A 14653-nucleotide genomic window follows, 5' to 3' on the forward strand; every position below is an offset into this window, starting at 1 on the left:
ATGCAAGACCTTCACAGATAGTTCAGGTTTTACAAACTATGCCTTAAAAACATTGTTGTATTTGTATAGAAAAGATAGCATATCTTTACATATGTAGGCTTTAGTTGATTAATTGGTTTTTAATTTGAGGGGAAAATTTTAAATATGAAATTTTACTTTATCCAGATATCTTTAAGAACATTTGGTTGCCACATAAATGTTAAAGACCGTTAAAGGTGAAAGAATCTTATAAGGCATCTACTTTAATGTCCTTGTTTTAAATCTAAAGAAATCTAGGTCTAAGAGTTTGTGGTTTGTCAGAAATTATACAGCTAGTTATGAGACCTGTAACTAGAATCCAGGATTATCTTCTTTTTTAAAAAATATAAATTTATTTATTTATTTATGGCTGCATTGGGTCTTCATTGCTGTGTGTGGGCTCTCTAGTTGACGTGAGCGGGGGCCACTCTTCGTTGTGGTACGCAGGCTTCTTGTTGCGGTGGCTTCTCTTGTTGCGGAGCATGGGCTCTAGGCACGCGGGCTTCAGTAGTTGTGGCTTACGGGCTCCAGAGCGCAGGCTCAGTAGTTGTGGCGCACGGGCTTAGTTGCTCCGTGGCATGTGGGATCTTCCCGGACCAGGGCTCAAACCCGTGTCTCCTGCATTGGCAGGCAGATTCTTAACAACTGTGCCACCAGGGAAGTCCTCTTAACTTTATTAAATCACTTTTGTGGAACCAGATGAAGTAAAAATAGATAATTTCTATTAAAATTTGTAACATAAATATCCAGGGATGGAGGAATCAGTGAATAAATTATGGAAAGTTGATAGGCTGGAATACATTTTACAGAGACAACGTTTTGATATCAGAAAATGCTCATTATATAGTGTTAAATGAAGGTAAAAGGCAAGAAGTGATCCCAGTTTGATATTTTAAAATATGTGAAAATGTTCAATGGTTATTTCTAGGTAGGAACTTTTTGTTAATATTTTTCAAATTAAAAGAAATAAATATAGTAAGGAAAAAATTTGTTTAAGTTATGTATTTGAGGTCAGTTATAGGCACATGATGTTTGATGGCCATGTTGGAGACCATGTGTGTCTTTTCAAGTGTGTGCTTGAAAGCAGTGTGGACAGTGCCGTGCTTCTTCAGCATAGATGTGGATCTGTGTCAGACAAGTGTACAAGTGTCAGCTTTAGCCCCAAGTACCTCTAACTGGAGTTCCTGCTGGAGGCTAGATGGTTTCTTCATATGTGATTTTTGAAGAATGCGTTGACCTGAGACCCATGGCCTTTTATAATTGAGCATAAATCCTTCCAGTGAAATTTCCCTAGATTCCTTTGCCCCACCTCTATTCTTTCTAGAAGAATCTGATATGACCTCATTCTCTTTAATCAGAATAGTCTCAAATGGCTGTGATTTGGGGAAGAGGGATAACTGTCTCATTTTAAAAATTTGAAACAAGAAAACAACCAATTCACCTCTGATTTTTCACATTTAACAAAATTGACCAAAGCTAAATCTTTAAAAAAAAAATCTCCCAATTAGCTTCTAAAGATAGGACACGAGGTACTATTTTCTTCTATGTGTGAGAGTATTTTTTAAAAAGAAAAATTATACCCCATTTTAAGATTTCCAACTTAAAAACCTTCCACAGAGATGCACAATTAATGATTGTTATTCAAGAAACCTTGAGCACCTACTTTATGCCAGGCGCTTTGTTGCACACTGAAGACCACTGAAATTATGACATTATTTTGCTGATTGAAGCTTAATATTGGTCCCTTGTGTTGTGCCAGTTAGTAGTTCATGTCCGTATATTAATTCAGAAGTAGGAGATACGGTTTAGACCAGGGAATGAAGTGAAAAGAGATAGCATGGGGCATTATTTGTTAAACAATCAGCTTATACCCTTCTTCTTCTTATCTCTGTTTTTTGGGCCAGGTTTGAATAAAAAGTATTGCTAATGTGATCTTTATTGTTACAGATTACAGATGTTGGATCACTTTGCTGAATGTGTTAAACAAGCCAAAGGTGTTCGCCAGCAGGCTGTGCAGCTTAATATCTTTACAGCTGTTCTTAGTGCACTAAAGGTATTTACTTTTAAAACATAGCAAATATTCTGAACTAAGATTTTATTTTATTTTTTATTTTTATTTTTTTGCAGTACGCGGGCCTCTCACTGTTTTGGCCTCTCCCATTGCAGAGCACAGGCTCTGGACGCACAGGCTCAGCGGCCATGGCTCATGGGCCCAGCCGCTCCACGGTGTGTGGGATCTTCCCGGACCGGGGCACGAACCCGTGTCCCCTGCATCGGCAGGCGGACTCTCAACCACTGCGCCACCAGGGAGGCCCCTGAACTAAGATTTTAATTAATACCTTTAATATAGTAATTCAGACATAACTAGACTATTATGTTTATATGTATAGCTCTGGATAACCATGCTTTTATATTATTTCATTTAAATTACTAGAAACTTTATATTAGGCTCATTGTAATTAAATAAGTATTTTATATTTTAGTAATATCAAAATTCATATTTTGATTTGATACCTCAAATTTTACAAGTGCTGGTATATTCGGAATTTTCAAACATGTCTGACTAATGAAATTTGGTATTCTATTGAAGGCTAACTAGATAAAGCTTAAGTTTGATTTGTGGTTTAGATCATAAAGCAGGAGAGGCTATGTTTGTTATGTAGTTAAAAGAGTGCTGCATTTAGAGATTGTGTTCTGGTTTAGCTACTCAATAGGTTTCTGTCTTGTGCAGTTCCTTTAGCCTTTTTTAAACCTCATATTCTACATGTATGAAGTGAAATAACAAATATTTTGCTTCTCTCTCAGAGTTCATGTACTGTACTATGCAGCTTATAGCCTCTCATGATGTATTTGAAAAGTCATGTTATTCAGCACTAAGCTTATTATAAGATATCACTGCTTTAAAAGGGCAGCAAGTACAAGTGTTGAAATTGGCATGAATTAAATCACATTTTGTAAACTTCAGGGAAAAGGGATGTAGGCATTGGTTATACAAATAAAGGTTTGTACCATTTATATAATCATTAGTATATGCCCTTTTTAGAGACCATCAGCTACCAACATCTGAGTTTTTTAAGAAAGGAGTGGGGTGGTCATGGTTTCCCTCAGTGGTTGGAAGGTTGGTTAACAGCTGTAATATTGCTGTACAGTATGTGCTTCTTCATATATGTGCTCACTAATGCCTTTGCTGTAGTTAACATTTTCCCTAGCTACCATAACTTATATTTTTGGTCTCAAATAAGTAATTTAAGTTCCAGGACAGTAAGTGTAACTAGAAGAGAGAGATTAACATTTAGTATGATGAACATTCATACTGATCCAGTTCAGCATTCAGTTACTGATTATTCTTACCTCGTTTTGTCTTTAGGTATGTATTGGATATACTCTTTATGACATAATTATCGTCTCTGGCATTTTTATATAAATGTATCAAAGTTTCATGTTCATGAGGCCTTTTCCTTCCTTAAAGTTATAATGATAAATTTCAGTCAGTTAAATAACAGTTGATTTAATAGTACAGTGTCCTTTATGTATAAAAACAACTTTTAAGTATTTGTCTTTGGATAGAGACACTCCCAGGGATTGTTGGTTTTAGGGCTGATTCAACTACAACTATGTAATGTATCATGTTGTGAAATCCTGTTTAGGAAAGTGATTACTGTCAGTCTAACATGTATTAATTCTAGGCATAGTATATGCATGGGAAAGTTGGCTGAAGAAAATAATGTGTGAAGATATATGTATATTTACAAAGATTGCAGTCCTTTTTTTTTTTTTTTTAATATCCATAGGGCTTGGCTGAAAACAAAAGTACTTTAGGACCTGAGGAAGTTCGTAAATCTGCTCTGACACTAGTTATGGGGGCCCTTGACAACCCAAACCCCATCTTACGATGTGCAGCAGGGGAGGCTCTTGGAAGAATGGCTCAGGTGGTTGGAGAAGCAACTTTCATTGCTAGAATGGCCCAATATAGCTTTGACAAGTAAGTGGGTCTCTATCAACAAGTAATTTTCTCTCATAGACAAAGATGTCTTTTAAGTTATCAGTAATTATTAACTGGACTGTATATTTTCCACATGGTAGATACTTTCAGCGTGGTGCAGGTTTCTGTTTCAGCTCTTGAATGTTACATAACAGAATCAAGAGGATTGTTAGTGACGGCGTCTCTCAGTTATATGTAGTGTGCTCTGAAGTCCTTTTCTCTTACCTCTGCCCTCCCACACCCCCCGCCATTATTCTTTCTGTTAATTTTCACTTTTTGGGATAAGCCATTCTTTTTCTAACTACTACCAAGTTTATCATTTCTTAAATTATCCGTGAAACAGGGGATACATTTAGCATTAGCTTTTAAGAATTTCTTGGCAATATTAATTTAAGAGTGATCTCAGAGATCCAAATAAGTATGATTAAGATGATAAATGCAGTTATTGGTGACTGTTGATTGTTAATCAAGTACTTGAAGTAGAGCAGTTGAAAATCAAGAGTGGTCAAGAATTAACACTTGAGTTATGTAAATTAATCATTCTTTTTTTTTTTTTTTTTTTTTTTTTTTGCTGTACGCGGGCCTCTCACTGTTGTGGCCTCTCCCGTTGCGGAGCACAGGCTCTGGACGCGCAGGCCCAGCGGCCATGGCTCACGGGCCCAGCCGCTCCGCGGCATGTGGGATCCCCCCAGACCGGGGCACGAACCCACGTCCCCTGCATCAGCAGGCGGACTCTCAACCACTGCGCCACAAGGGAAGCCCAAATTAATCATTCTTAAGTATTGTATATTTTGAGGATTAATTATACCAAACTATATCATAATTATTAACAAGAGAGAGGTTGGGAGAAGCAGTGGTTGTGAAGTAGTGGTTCGGAAGAAGTATTTTCTGAACTCTTGCGTATCTGAGGACGGCTGTCCTTGTCTTCACACACAGTGGCAGTTTGGCTGGTTTAGGATGATGCCCCAGTGTATTGTTTGACTCACTAAGGATAATATGAGCAGGCAGAATGTAGCTAAACTATTCCCAGACACTTAATCTTCTGCAGGATGACTTTGCTTATTTTCTAGCAATAGATTAACTTTGCCTTTTCCAAGTGTCTCTCATTAATCCTGAAATCAACTTTTGGTAAAGAATTTTTAAAAGTTAGAACCAGTCTTAGCTACCTGTTTCATGGTTTGTGCTCTGTTAATAGTAGGTAAAATAAGAGTGTATTTCTTTGGAAAACTCTTGACTGGTTAATTTTTCTTTAGTTACAAGTGGTTTTAATTTATAAGTGCTTCAATACCTATAGGAGTATTTATACTTATTCTGGTAAAACACAAGGACATTTCATTCATATTCATACCTGTCTGGTTAATGGTTTGCAAGTGTTCTCAGTGCTTAGTTTCATTAGCTTTTCTAAATAATTTATTATGATCTGAAATTAATTAGTACATAGATTTTGTTCCCTGTTTTTTCACATTTTAAGTTATCTGAAATTGGGATTTGTCTTAAAATCTCTAAGAAATGTCATAATTATTTGTCAGCATTTTTTTCTTTTATACTGTTATATAAAATAATGGTACATTAAGAAAAATCTGTGGTATCTTAGATTTGACAAAATCTGGTTCTATTTTGAAAAAGCTTCAATATCCTGCAACTTCATTATATCAGACTGTTTTTTTATCAACATTATCTCTTGCTGATATAGTATCCAACTATGAAAAGCCAAATCACCTATACATACAGATCTGTCAGCTGTTTTTGCATGTAAAAATCATGTGCCATCTTAGCATTAAGACTGGAATGATTCCTATAAACCGTTCTCAGTTAATAGGGAGTAACTCAATTGCTTAAGACCCAGTTCAGAAAAAAATAAAAACCATTACTGGTTAAATTAGTTTCCATTCAAATTGAAAATCACTCTGAGACCCCTGGGAAAGTATATATATGATATATTCTTGTATCTTAGATTACTTACTTTATTGAATAGATGACTGTCACTGAGAAAATTGGCTCAGCTTTTTTTTAGCTCACTGAAATGAACTCTGAAAAGTAACAATATGAAGGAAACTTTCTAATCTGTATAAGGCTTTTTAGAATTCACAGGTTGCATTCATTCTTCTTTCATTCCTCAAAACAACTGCTATATAGGAGTAATGATAATGTTCATTTTACAGATGGAGAAACTGAGGCATAGAGTGAGAGAGATCACTTATCCAAGGATATAGTATATTAGAAATACTGCTAAGGATGGACTTAGTTCACTTCCTTCATTACTACATTTCTTAATGTCTGTTCCATCGTGACAGCACTTAGAATTTTTCTTTCTTTGCCATATGCAAACTGACCAGCCAGAGTTTTGGTGATGGTTTTTCATATCTTGGCTATATTTCATTTTTATGAGCTTGTGACAGAAGTTTGATCATGGATGGCTTATTGAGAGTTATAATACAGTTTTGAAAATGCAGCCAAAGTTGCTTTCTAGCCTCCTTTGTTATTTTAGGAGTTTTGTTCTTAGTGGTATTTTAACGTTTTCTAATAGTAACTGACTATGTTGGTGCGTGATTATGAGTCATAGTCTTTTTGTCTTATTTGTCTTTTATTTAAAACACCAATGGTAAAAATACATTTCAAATGGCTCTTTTCTTTTCAAGGAATAATTAATATTAAAAGCTGTGAAGTTGTAGGTCCTCTTTCATATTTCTCTAAAGGTAGTCTTTCTTCAGTGAAAAGTATGACTTTAACCAGTTTAAAGTAAATCTCTAACTCTTGTTAGTGAGTAGAGAAAGAAGTAATAAAGATTGTAATCTTTTCTGATTTCCAGAATAAATCCCTTTTATTGTGTGATTCATAAGTTTGTTATCGCCATAGGGAAATAGAAAAAACAATCCCTGAAGCATAACTCTTTTCCAGATTGAAATCAGCTCGAGATGTTGTATCCAGAACTGGCCATTCTTTGGCTCTGGGCTGTTTGCATCGTTATGTTGGTGGTATCGGCTCAGGACAACATCTGAAGACCAGCGTCAGCATTTTATTGGCTCTAGCACAGGATGGGACATCCTCTGAAGTCCAGGTATAATATGGATTTGTTTATTATGAAATTTTTTTTTATAAATTTATTTTGGCTGTGTTGGATCTTCATTGCTGCACGCAGGCTTTCTCTAGTTGTGGAGAGCAGGGGCTACTCTTCGTTGCGGTGTGTGGGCTTCTCATTGAGGTGGCTTCTCTTGTTGCAGAGCATGGGCTCTGGGTGCGCAGGCTTCAGTAGTTGCGGTGCTCAGGCTTCAGTAGTTGTGGCGCACAGGCTTAGTTGCTCCGCGGCATGTGGGATCTTCCCGGATCAGGGCTCAAACCCATGTCCCCTGCATTGGCAGGCGGATTCTTAACCACTGCACCACCAAGGAAGCCCTATTATGAAATTTTAAAATATTATTTTTAGGAAAATTATTTGTAAAAATAGTATTGATTCTGATGGGCTGTTAGGAAAAATGTCTTAGGGTCTTTCTCTGTCATTTTGCTTTATGAGTGTATAAAAGGAATTTGTATCTGAACCTAATCCTAAAGTCTTTCTTATTCTGGGAGTTTAACCCATTCACAACATTCCTTGAAACACGGTGTCTTTTTATTATTTATCATCCTTTGTACATGTTTCCTCTTCTTTGTATTTCCTTACATTTGTTGGATGATCAAATTTCTTTTAATAGCAGTCTTCTCTCTCTTCTCTAATACCCTAACCCAGGTACAGTGTTGGCTGAATCTTCAGGTGTACTCCTTGAATTTCTTTTTTCTCTCTCCTTAAATATTTTATACAAAAACAGGCATAACTACAATAAGAGGCAAGAACTTCACATGTGTGAAAATATCCTATACTCTTGATTTGCCATTTCCCAGTGATGCATCTAAAAATATCGTGTATATGAAACCAATAGCATTCAACTCGCCAGCTTCATATTGGGACTCAGAAGCTGGAAGAGACAAGTTTGATTGCCATTACTGCCATTACTGCCTGTCATTAGTTTGTTAATAAATGGGTTCCTTCACCATAAGAAAAGAATGCAAAATCCACCAGAGACTTCTTAGTCTACAGGCTTAGTTTGCCTTTGACTTCTTGGTAAAGGTTTCCAGCTGTGTAAAGCACAAAAGACCCAAAAAGACTAAAATCAAAAATGAAGTAATGTTGCTCCTAAAGAGGTGCTATGCTGTCTTTTTTTTTTTTTTTTTAATGCTGTTTCCACAGTAATCTGGAAGAAAAGAACACAACTGTGAAATTATTTTACCTAAGAAGTTGCTCCTTTCTTCTTTTATGTCAACGAGTACGTGCTAGTTTTCTTTCCTTTGTCTTCACCTTTTTCTGAGCCCTCTCTTGCTTTAATTTCTTAAAACCACACTCCTGTAAGTGACTGCTTCACATGATTCTTTTTCTATGACATGACATCTTACTGTAATGTGGACCACTTATATTTCCTCAGAGCTTCTGTTTCAGCTCACATCTGCACAAGAATAGTATGGTAGCATTCTTCAGTTTTTTCTAAAGTCTCTTCTGTTATAAGAATCCTAACTCAAAAATTATACTTTCCAGTCAAATTATTGTATACATGTGTTTAGTTGTAATTACTAGAGATTTAGTCTTCAATAATGTTTTCTTTTTTGTATCCTCAACTCCTGTCTTCAGATCTTTGTTCTTATTTTATTTTTACTTGATAGGAAAACTTCCTTTAGCAATAATAATCTTAGAAAGGGTCGTTGACTGGTGTGCTTTTTGATTCCTTGCATATCTAAAAAAAAAAAAGCTTTATTCTGTCTTCAAATTTGAATGATATTTGGGTTGGGTATACTGTTCCCGGCACACAGTCCTTTTTTTCATTATTCATAAATGTTTCAGTATTTTTTGTGTTGCATGTAAGAGGCTAATAGTAGCTTAATTTTTTGAGTTAAATTTCCATAGATATTAACATCTCAGTTTTTCATCAGCTATCTATAAAAACTTCCAAATATGTTCTTTAAGAAGTAAAAGATAACATATAAGCCAATAATCAAAACAACTGATGTGCAACTACTCTATTTAAAGTTTCTCTGCAGTGTGGCTTTGAATATTCAGATATAAAACTTTAATGATGAATTCATTTTCTTCTTTTACACAATGGATATATTTCACACGCCCAAAAGACATTGGTTTATGTAATAAATTTCTGAATTAATGATACTTATGGACATCATAGCTATCTTTTTCCCCATCTTTTTATTGCTAAGAAACTTATCTGAAATATGTCTGTATGTTTGTAACCTTATATTTTGGTTTCACAGTGTGTAAGAATTTTTCTCTCTATCCTTGCAGCTTAGAAATTTCATCAAGTTCTATATAAGTTTATCTTTTCTTTTTCTCTTTCTGGTACTTATTTATATATTGAGTCTCTTGTCTTTATCCTCATTATTTTAATTTTTTTGTATTTTCACTGTGGGTTACAGGATAATCTTCCATTTGAACTTCAAGGTAATGATTTTGGTATTTAACAATAATTCGTTTTTTTCCAGTTTTCTACTGAACAGTTTAATATAAATACTGGGTGTGTGTTTGTTTTTTTAAAACGCTTCTAGAATCTCCTTTGTGCTTTAATTATTTGTCTTAAAAATCCTTATGATAGTTTTATTAAAATACTTTCTTTTGTTTCTTCCATTAATTTTTTTCTCCAGTATGTGTATTCTGGTTTTCCTCCCTCAAGCTGTTATATCCCTATTACTTTTGTCAATAGGTGTGGTTTCTACACATAACTGTCCAACTCAGGTTGCTAAATTCCCTAGGATTGGAGTAGATTGACAGGTAATAGAAATTAAGGTATGGATTTTTTTTCTGCCATGGTGGTAAGTTGGGTAACTTCTCTGTTGAGAACCCTCTGTCCTCAGCCCAGTAGTGCAGCTCTCCTTTGGGACTGCCAACAGCAAAAATAAAAGGTTCGTTCTTTAACAGGTGGATGTGGGCAGCTTAAAGGACTTTGCGTTTTCTTAAGCCTGTGCTGATGACAGTACATTGCTCTGGGTTAGTTTTGCAAATACTATTAGCCACTAAGATTATTTGTGCTTAGTAAACAAAAATTTGGGCCTGAAATAGTTTGATGCACTTGAGGAACTGTTTTGTGAATGTCATTGCTCGAGAAATAGATCTGAGTGCAGAACATTGTTTTATTTCAGACTAGTTTCTTAGTAAAACTCCAACAATGCAAGCAATAAAGATATATTTGATGTCCATAGCAACCACTAAAGCAAACACTTATTATATCAGTCATTGTTTTTTGGAAGTATGAAATACATGTACATTATAAAAGAAAAATGAGTTCATCAACAAAACTATTTTTCTGACACTCAAAGCCACACTACAGAGAAACTGTAAACATAGCATTTGTACATCAGTGGCTTTGGTTATTAGCTACTGGTAGCTTATGTGCTACCTTTTATTTCTTAAGGAATATATTTCTAGATTATTGATTAAAAACTACGATGTTGACAAAAAAAAACTACGATGTTGGTGTTTATGAAAATTTAAGTGAAATATCAATTCAGTATACTCTATTACTTACAATAAAATAAAATCATATTTTATTCCAGACTTGGTCCCTTCATTCACTTGCTCTGATAGTGGATTCCAGTGGCCCAATGTATCGTGGATATGTGGAGCCAACATTATCTCTAGTTCTTACCTTGCTGTTGACAGTTCCACCCTCCCATACAGAAGTTCATCAGTGTTTGGGTAGATGTTTGGGTGCTATAATAACTACTGTTGGCCCTGAACTACAAGGTGAGTAAATTCATCTTAAAGTAAAGGGACTAGATAGATAATTACTGTCTTTCAACTTCCTGAATGTCACCATAACGTTGCCTAAAGAAATCTTGTAACAGTAATAATAATTACTATGTATTGAATGCTTGCAATTTACTGAACACCTGGAACTCTGCTTTTTACGTGTGCTATTTTATTTAATCCCTGCAACAAACCTGTGATGTGAAGGTGATTTGAAGTTATGAGCAGAGAAAACATCTAAGTGAAATGTTACCTGGAGCCCCTTGAAGTCAAAGATAAAAGTGGAGTTCCTTTGGCCTGGAGTGCCATACAATTGTCTTCATGGACTTTAGCTTCACTTTTTTTTTAACTCTATGGATGATAATATTATCTAGTTTTTCTCTGAGGAAGTAAGCTCAGAGAAGATAAGTTACTCAGCTAAGGAGTAGCAGATTTGTGATCCTAAGGCCCATATTCTTACCATGCACTTCCACTGAAATAATTCTACTAATGGTTAAATTAAACACTCAGGTAAGAAAATTACTGTGAATTTATGCAAAATATATAAGCCACTTTCAGAGCATTCCTTTTTTTCCCCTACCATTTATTAAATCTTTCAATGGATCAAGCTTTTTATTTATATTACCTCACTTAATTCTGACAGCAGTCCTGATAAAGGTATATCTCTCTGTTTTACAGATGAAATACTGAGGCTGAGAGAGGTCCAAGGTGTTATATATGTGTGTGTGTGTGTGTGTGTGTGTGTGTGTGTGTGTCTGTAGCCAATGAGTAGTTGGAATCAGAGGTGAAGCTCAGATAAATTTCCTTTGCCTGTATTCTTAATCACTATGCTATATGTTGCCTCCATTCAGACAGATATTAAAAAAAAAAAAGACGGAAGTGAAAAAAGAAAAGATCTTAAGGATGAATGGTAGGAATTGAAAAAATGTGATTTAGACATGTCTCTATCTTGGACTCAGTGTCCTCTGAGAAAAGTTGATAGTTCTTTCTTCCAGTGAATATCACAAGGATGTAAAGAGTATAAATATGTGCCTTTGATTAAGTGTAGGTGTTTACCAAGTACTTTCTGATGAGGCAGTGTGTATTTCAGACTAGAATGTGACTCTTGCGTGAGTCTATGATTTCCTTGTTTGGTCTCTGTTGTATATAAAATTATTTTGCATTGGTAAAAATTTTAAATCACTTATATTTGGCAATTAAGACATTTTAATCTAGACAGTATATAATACTGCAATTTATTTTTCCTACCTTTGTAAAAATTGCCATTAGTTTTTTTTTTTTAAGAAGTAAAACTTTATTCAGAGATGAGCCATTAATCTTGTTAGGAAAATAGGATTTATCGTTATTATATAATAGATGTGGTATTATTGTTTGAACAGAGAATCAAATACAACAATGATGGGTTTAAAAGAGAATATAGTTTATCAGGGGATAAATGTAAAGCTAGCTAGATCTAAGAGAGATGCATTATCATCATTCATAAGCAGTTGTGTTTTGAAATCATTTGTATGGATTTTGCAGAATTTTTGTTTTCAAAACAGTCTGAATAGTAATCAGAAATATTTATTTATCTTAAAAGTGACTCCTTTTTTTATTTTGATGAAGTATAGTTGACATGCAATATTATATTCATTTCAGGTGTACAACTGACATTTATATGTATTATGAATTGATCACCACATTACATCTAATAACCATCTGTCATTGTGTAAAGTTATTATATTATTCACTGTATTCCCTATACTGTACATTACACCCTTTAAAAAGTGACTTCCTGGGGAATTCCCTGGTGGTCCAGAGGTTGTTAGGACTCTTAGCTCTCATTGCTAGGGGCCCGGGTTGGATCCCTGGTCAGGGAACTAAGATCCTGCAAGCCGCGCAGCGTGGCCAAAAAAATTAGAATAGAATAGAATAAAGTTTTCCTTTTTTGAGGTTGGCTTTCAAGGAAAGGAATTTCTGGGATGACTTTCTTATAACAGGGGATAGGCAGGATAGGCAAAATTAACTATGGCCCATGGGCCGAATCTGCTCAGATGACTGGTTTTTTGGTCCTTTTTTTTTTTAACAGCCTATGAGGTAAGAATGGTTTTAACATTTTTAAATGGTTATATAGGCACTTACATAATAGAGTAGTGTGGATTTTGCCTCTTGGCTAGCACAGTAAAAAATATTTACTTTTGGCCCTTTAAAGAAAAGTTTGCTGACTCCTGTAGGATTTTATTTGCTTGATAAAATGTAAGCTGTCAAAATGTAAGGGGAAAAAAAGTAAGGGCATTTCTTATAGTGATTATTGGTTTAACAGTTGCAGTACCAAACCTAACCACAGAGCAAACATACTAGTTAATGTTAATTCAACAGTTATTCTTTTTTTTTAATTGAAGTACAGTTGATTTACAGTGTTGTATTAATTTCAGGTGTACTTTTTTGTTTGTTTGTTTAGAAAGAGGGGTTATTTAGAAGATAATTATTTTCTAGGGACATTTTTGGTGTTACTAATAAAATCATTGTACTTTATGTTCTCTTTGACTTTGCTTCTAGGGAATGGAGCAACAATATCCACAATCCGTTCTTCTTGTTTGGTGGGTTGTGCAATAACCCAGGACCATTCAGATTCTCTCGTGCAGGCAGCTGCCATATCTTGCCTTCAGCAGCTTCACATGTTTGCACCACGACATGTCAATCTGTCTAGTCTCGTTCCTAGCCTTTGTGTAAGTATGAAGCTATTTCATTCATTGATTTAATTAGGGAGCCCCAAATTTGTTTCCCAAAAGATCAGACTAGGCCAAAACAAAAAAACATGTTTCCTGGGCTATTCATTCCAGAGTTTCAGCTTAGTAGTCATTTTATGACTATTCATTTTATTCACTGATTTTCCTTTTTACCCTTTAAGAAATATTTTAATGAACTGTTCATTTCTTGGCTAAGAATGTATCATATTTTCAGTCTTTCCCACTCAGAATTCTTTTTCCTAAAGTTTGCTTGTTAACTTCTGAGGATCTGTTACTATCATCACAGTTGTTAATTGATTCACTGAACAAATATTTATTGAGAGGTTGCTATATGTCAGGAACTGTGCAAAGTACTAGGGATACATTTGTGGATGAGACAAGATGACGCCTCTGTCATAATGGAGTTTATAGTTTAAAGGGAATATGGTCAACAATGATTATTTACAAATAAGTGCTAAAAGAGGCTACAGGAGAGCATATAACAGGGGAGCCTATCATAACCCAGGCATTCAGAAAAGATTTCCCTGAAAAAATGATATGTAAGGTGTGAACTGTAGGTAGGATAAATAGGAGTTAGTTTGGGGAAAAGCGTGACGTTAGAGTAACAGCACTTATTTTTAGGCAGAGGGAAAAATATGTGAAAGGCCCTGAGATGAGAAGGAGGGGATGCATTTTAGGAACCTTTTAGTCAGTGTGGTTAAGGCTAAGAGAGAAGAGGGGTAGGTGGGTCATAGGGTCACAAGATGAAGCTGGACAATTAGCCAGGTGACACATCTTGCAGACTTTCTAGATATGTTAAAACTTTGGACTTTATTCTGCAAGTGATTGGGAACCATTAGAAGGAATTCCACAGGGGAGTAACATGATCAGATTTGCACTTTTTACATTTCATTCTTGCTGCATAGTGGCGAATGGACTCTACAGGGTAGGAATTATGGTGGTCTAGGGATGGAGAGGAAAATGACTTTTCCAAGTTAGTAGCAATGGGAATGGGGAAAAATAGATGGATTTGAGTGATATTTAGGAAAAAGGATTGGTAGAATTTGTTGGTTAATTAGGGGATGGAGGAAGGATGTGACCCAGGTTTCTGACTTGAGCAAAGTAATATAACTTCCTGAGATTGGCAGCACTGGAATAGGAGAAGGT

The 14653-nt window shown here is 35.3% G+C and overlaps 1 protein-coding gene across 6 annotated transcripts in view; it reads left to right on the top strand.

Annotated features, from left to right (window-relative positions):
* Positions 1-14653, top strand: part of HEATR5B (HEAT repeat containing 5B) — a 92047-nt gene that overhangs the window by 28718 nt on the left and 48676 nt on the right. For all 6 annotated transcript variants that reach the window (XM_022574088.3, XM_089923270.1, XM_089923271.1 and 3 more), the window contains 5 exons: positions 1966-2071; positions 3810-4000; positions 6899-7058; positions 10586-10775; positions 13317-13486. In XM_022574088.3, coding sequence (XP_022429796.1) covers positions 1966-2071; positions 3810-4000; positions 6899-7058; positions 10586-10775; positions 13317-13486 — 817 coding nt within the window. The remainder of the gene's footprint in view (positions 1-1965; positions 2072-3809; positions 4001-6898; positions 7059-10585; positions 10776-13316; positions 13487-14653) is intronic.

The sequence above is a fragment of the Delphinapterus leucas genome, chromosome 13, assembly GCF_059928025.1.
Source record: "Delphinapterus leucas isolate spDelLeu-1000000601 "Yukka" chromosome 13, BTC_Dleu_Yukka2, whole genome shotgun sequence".
NCBI lineage: Eukaryota > Metazoa > Chordata > Mammalia > Artiodactyla > Monodontidae > Delphinapterus > Delphinapterus leucas.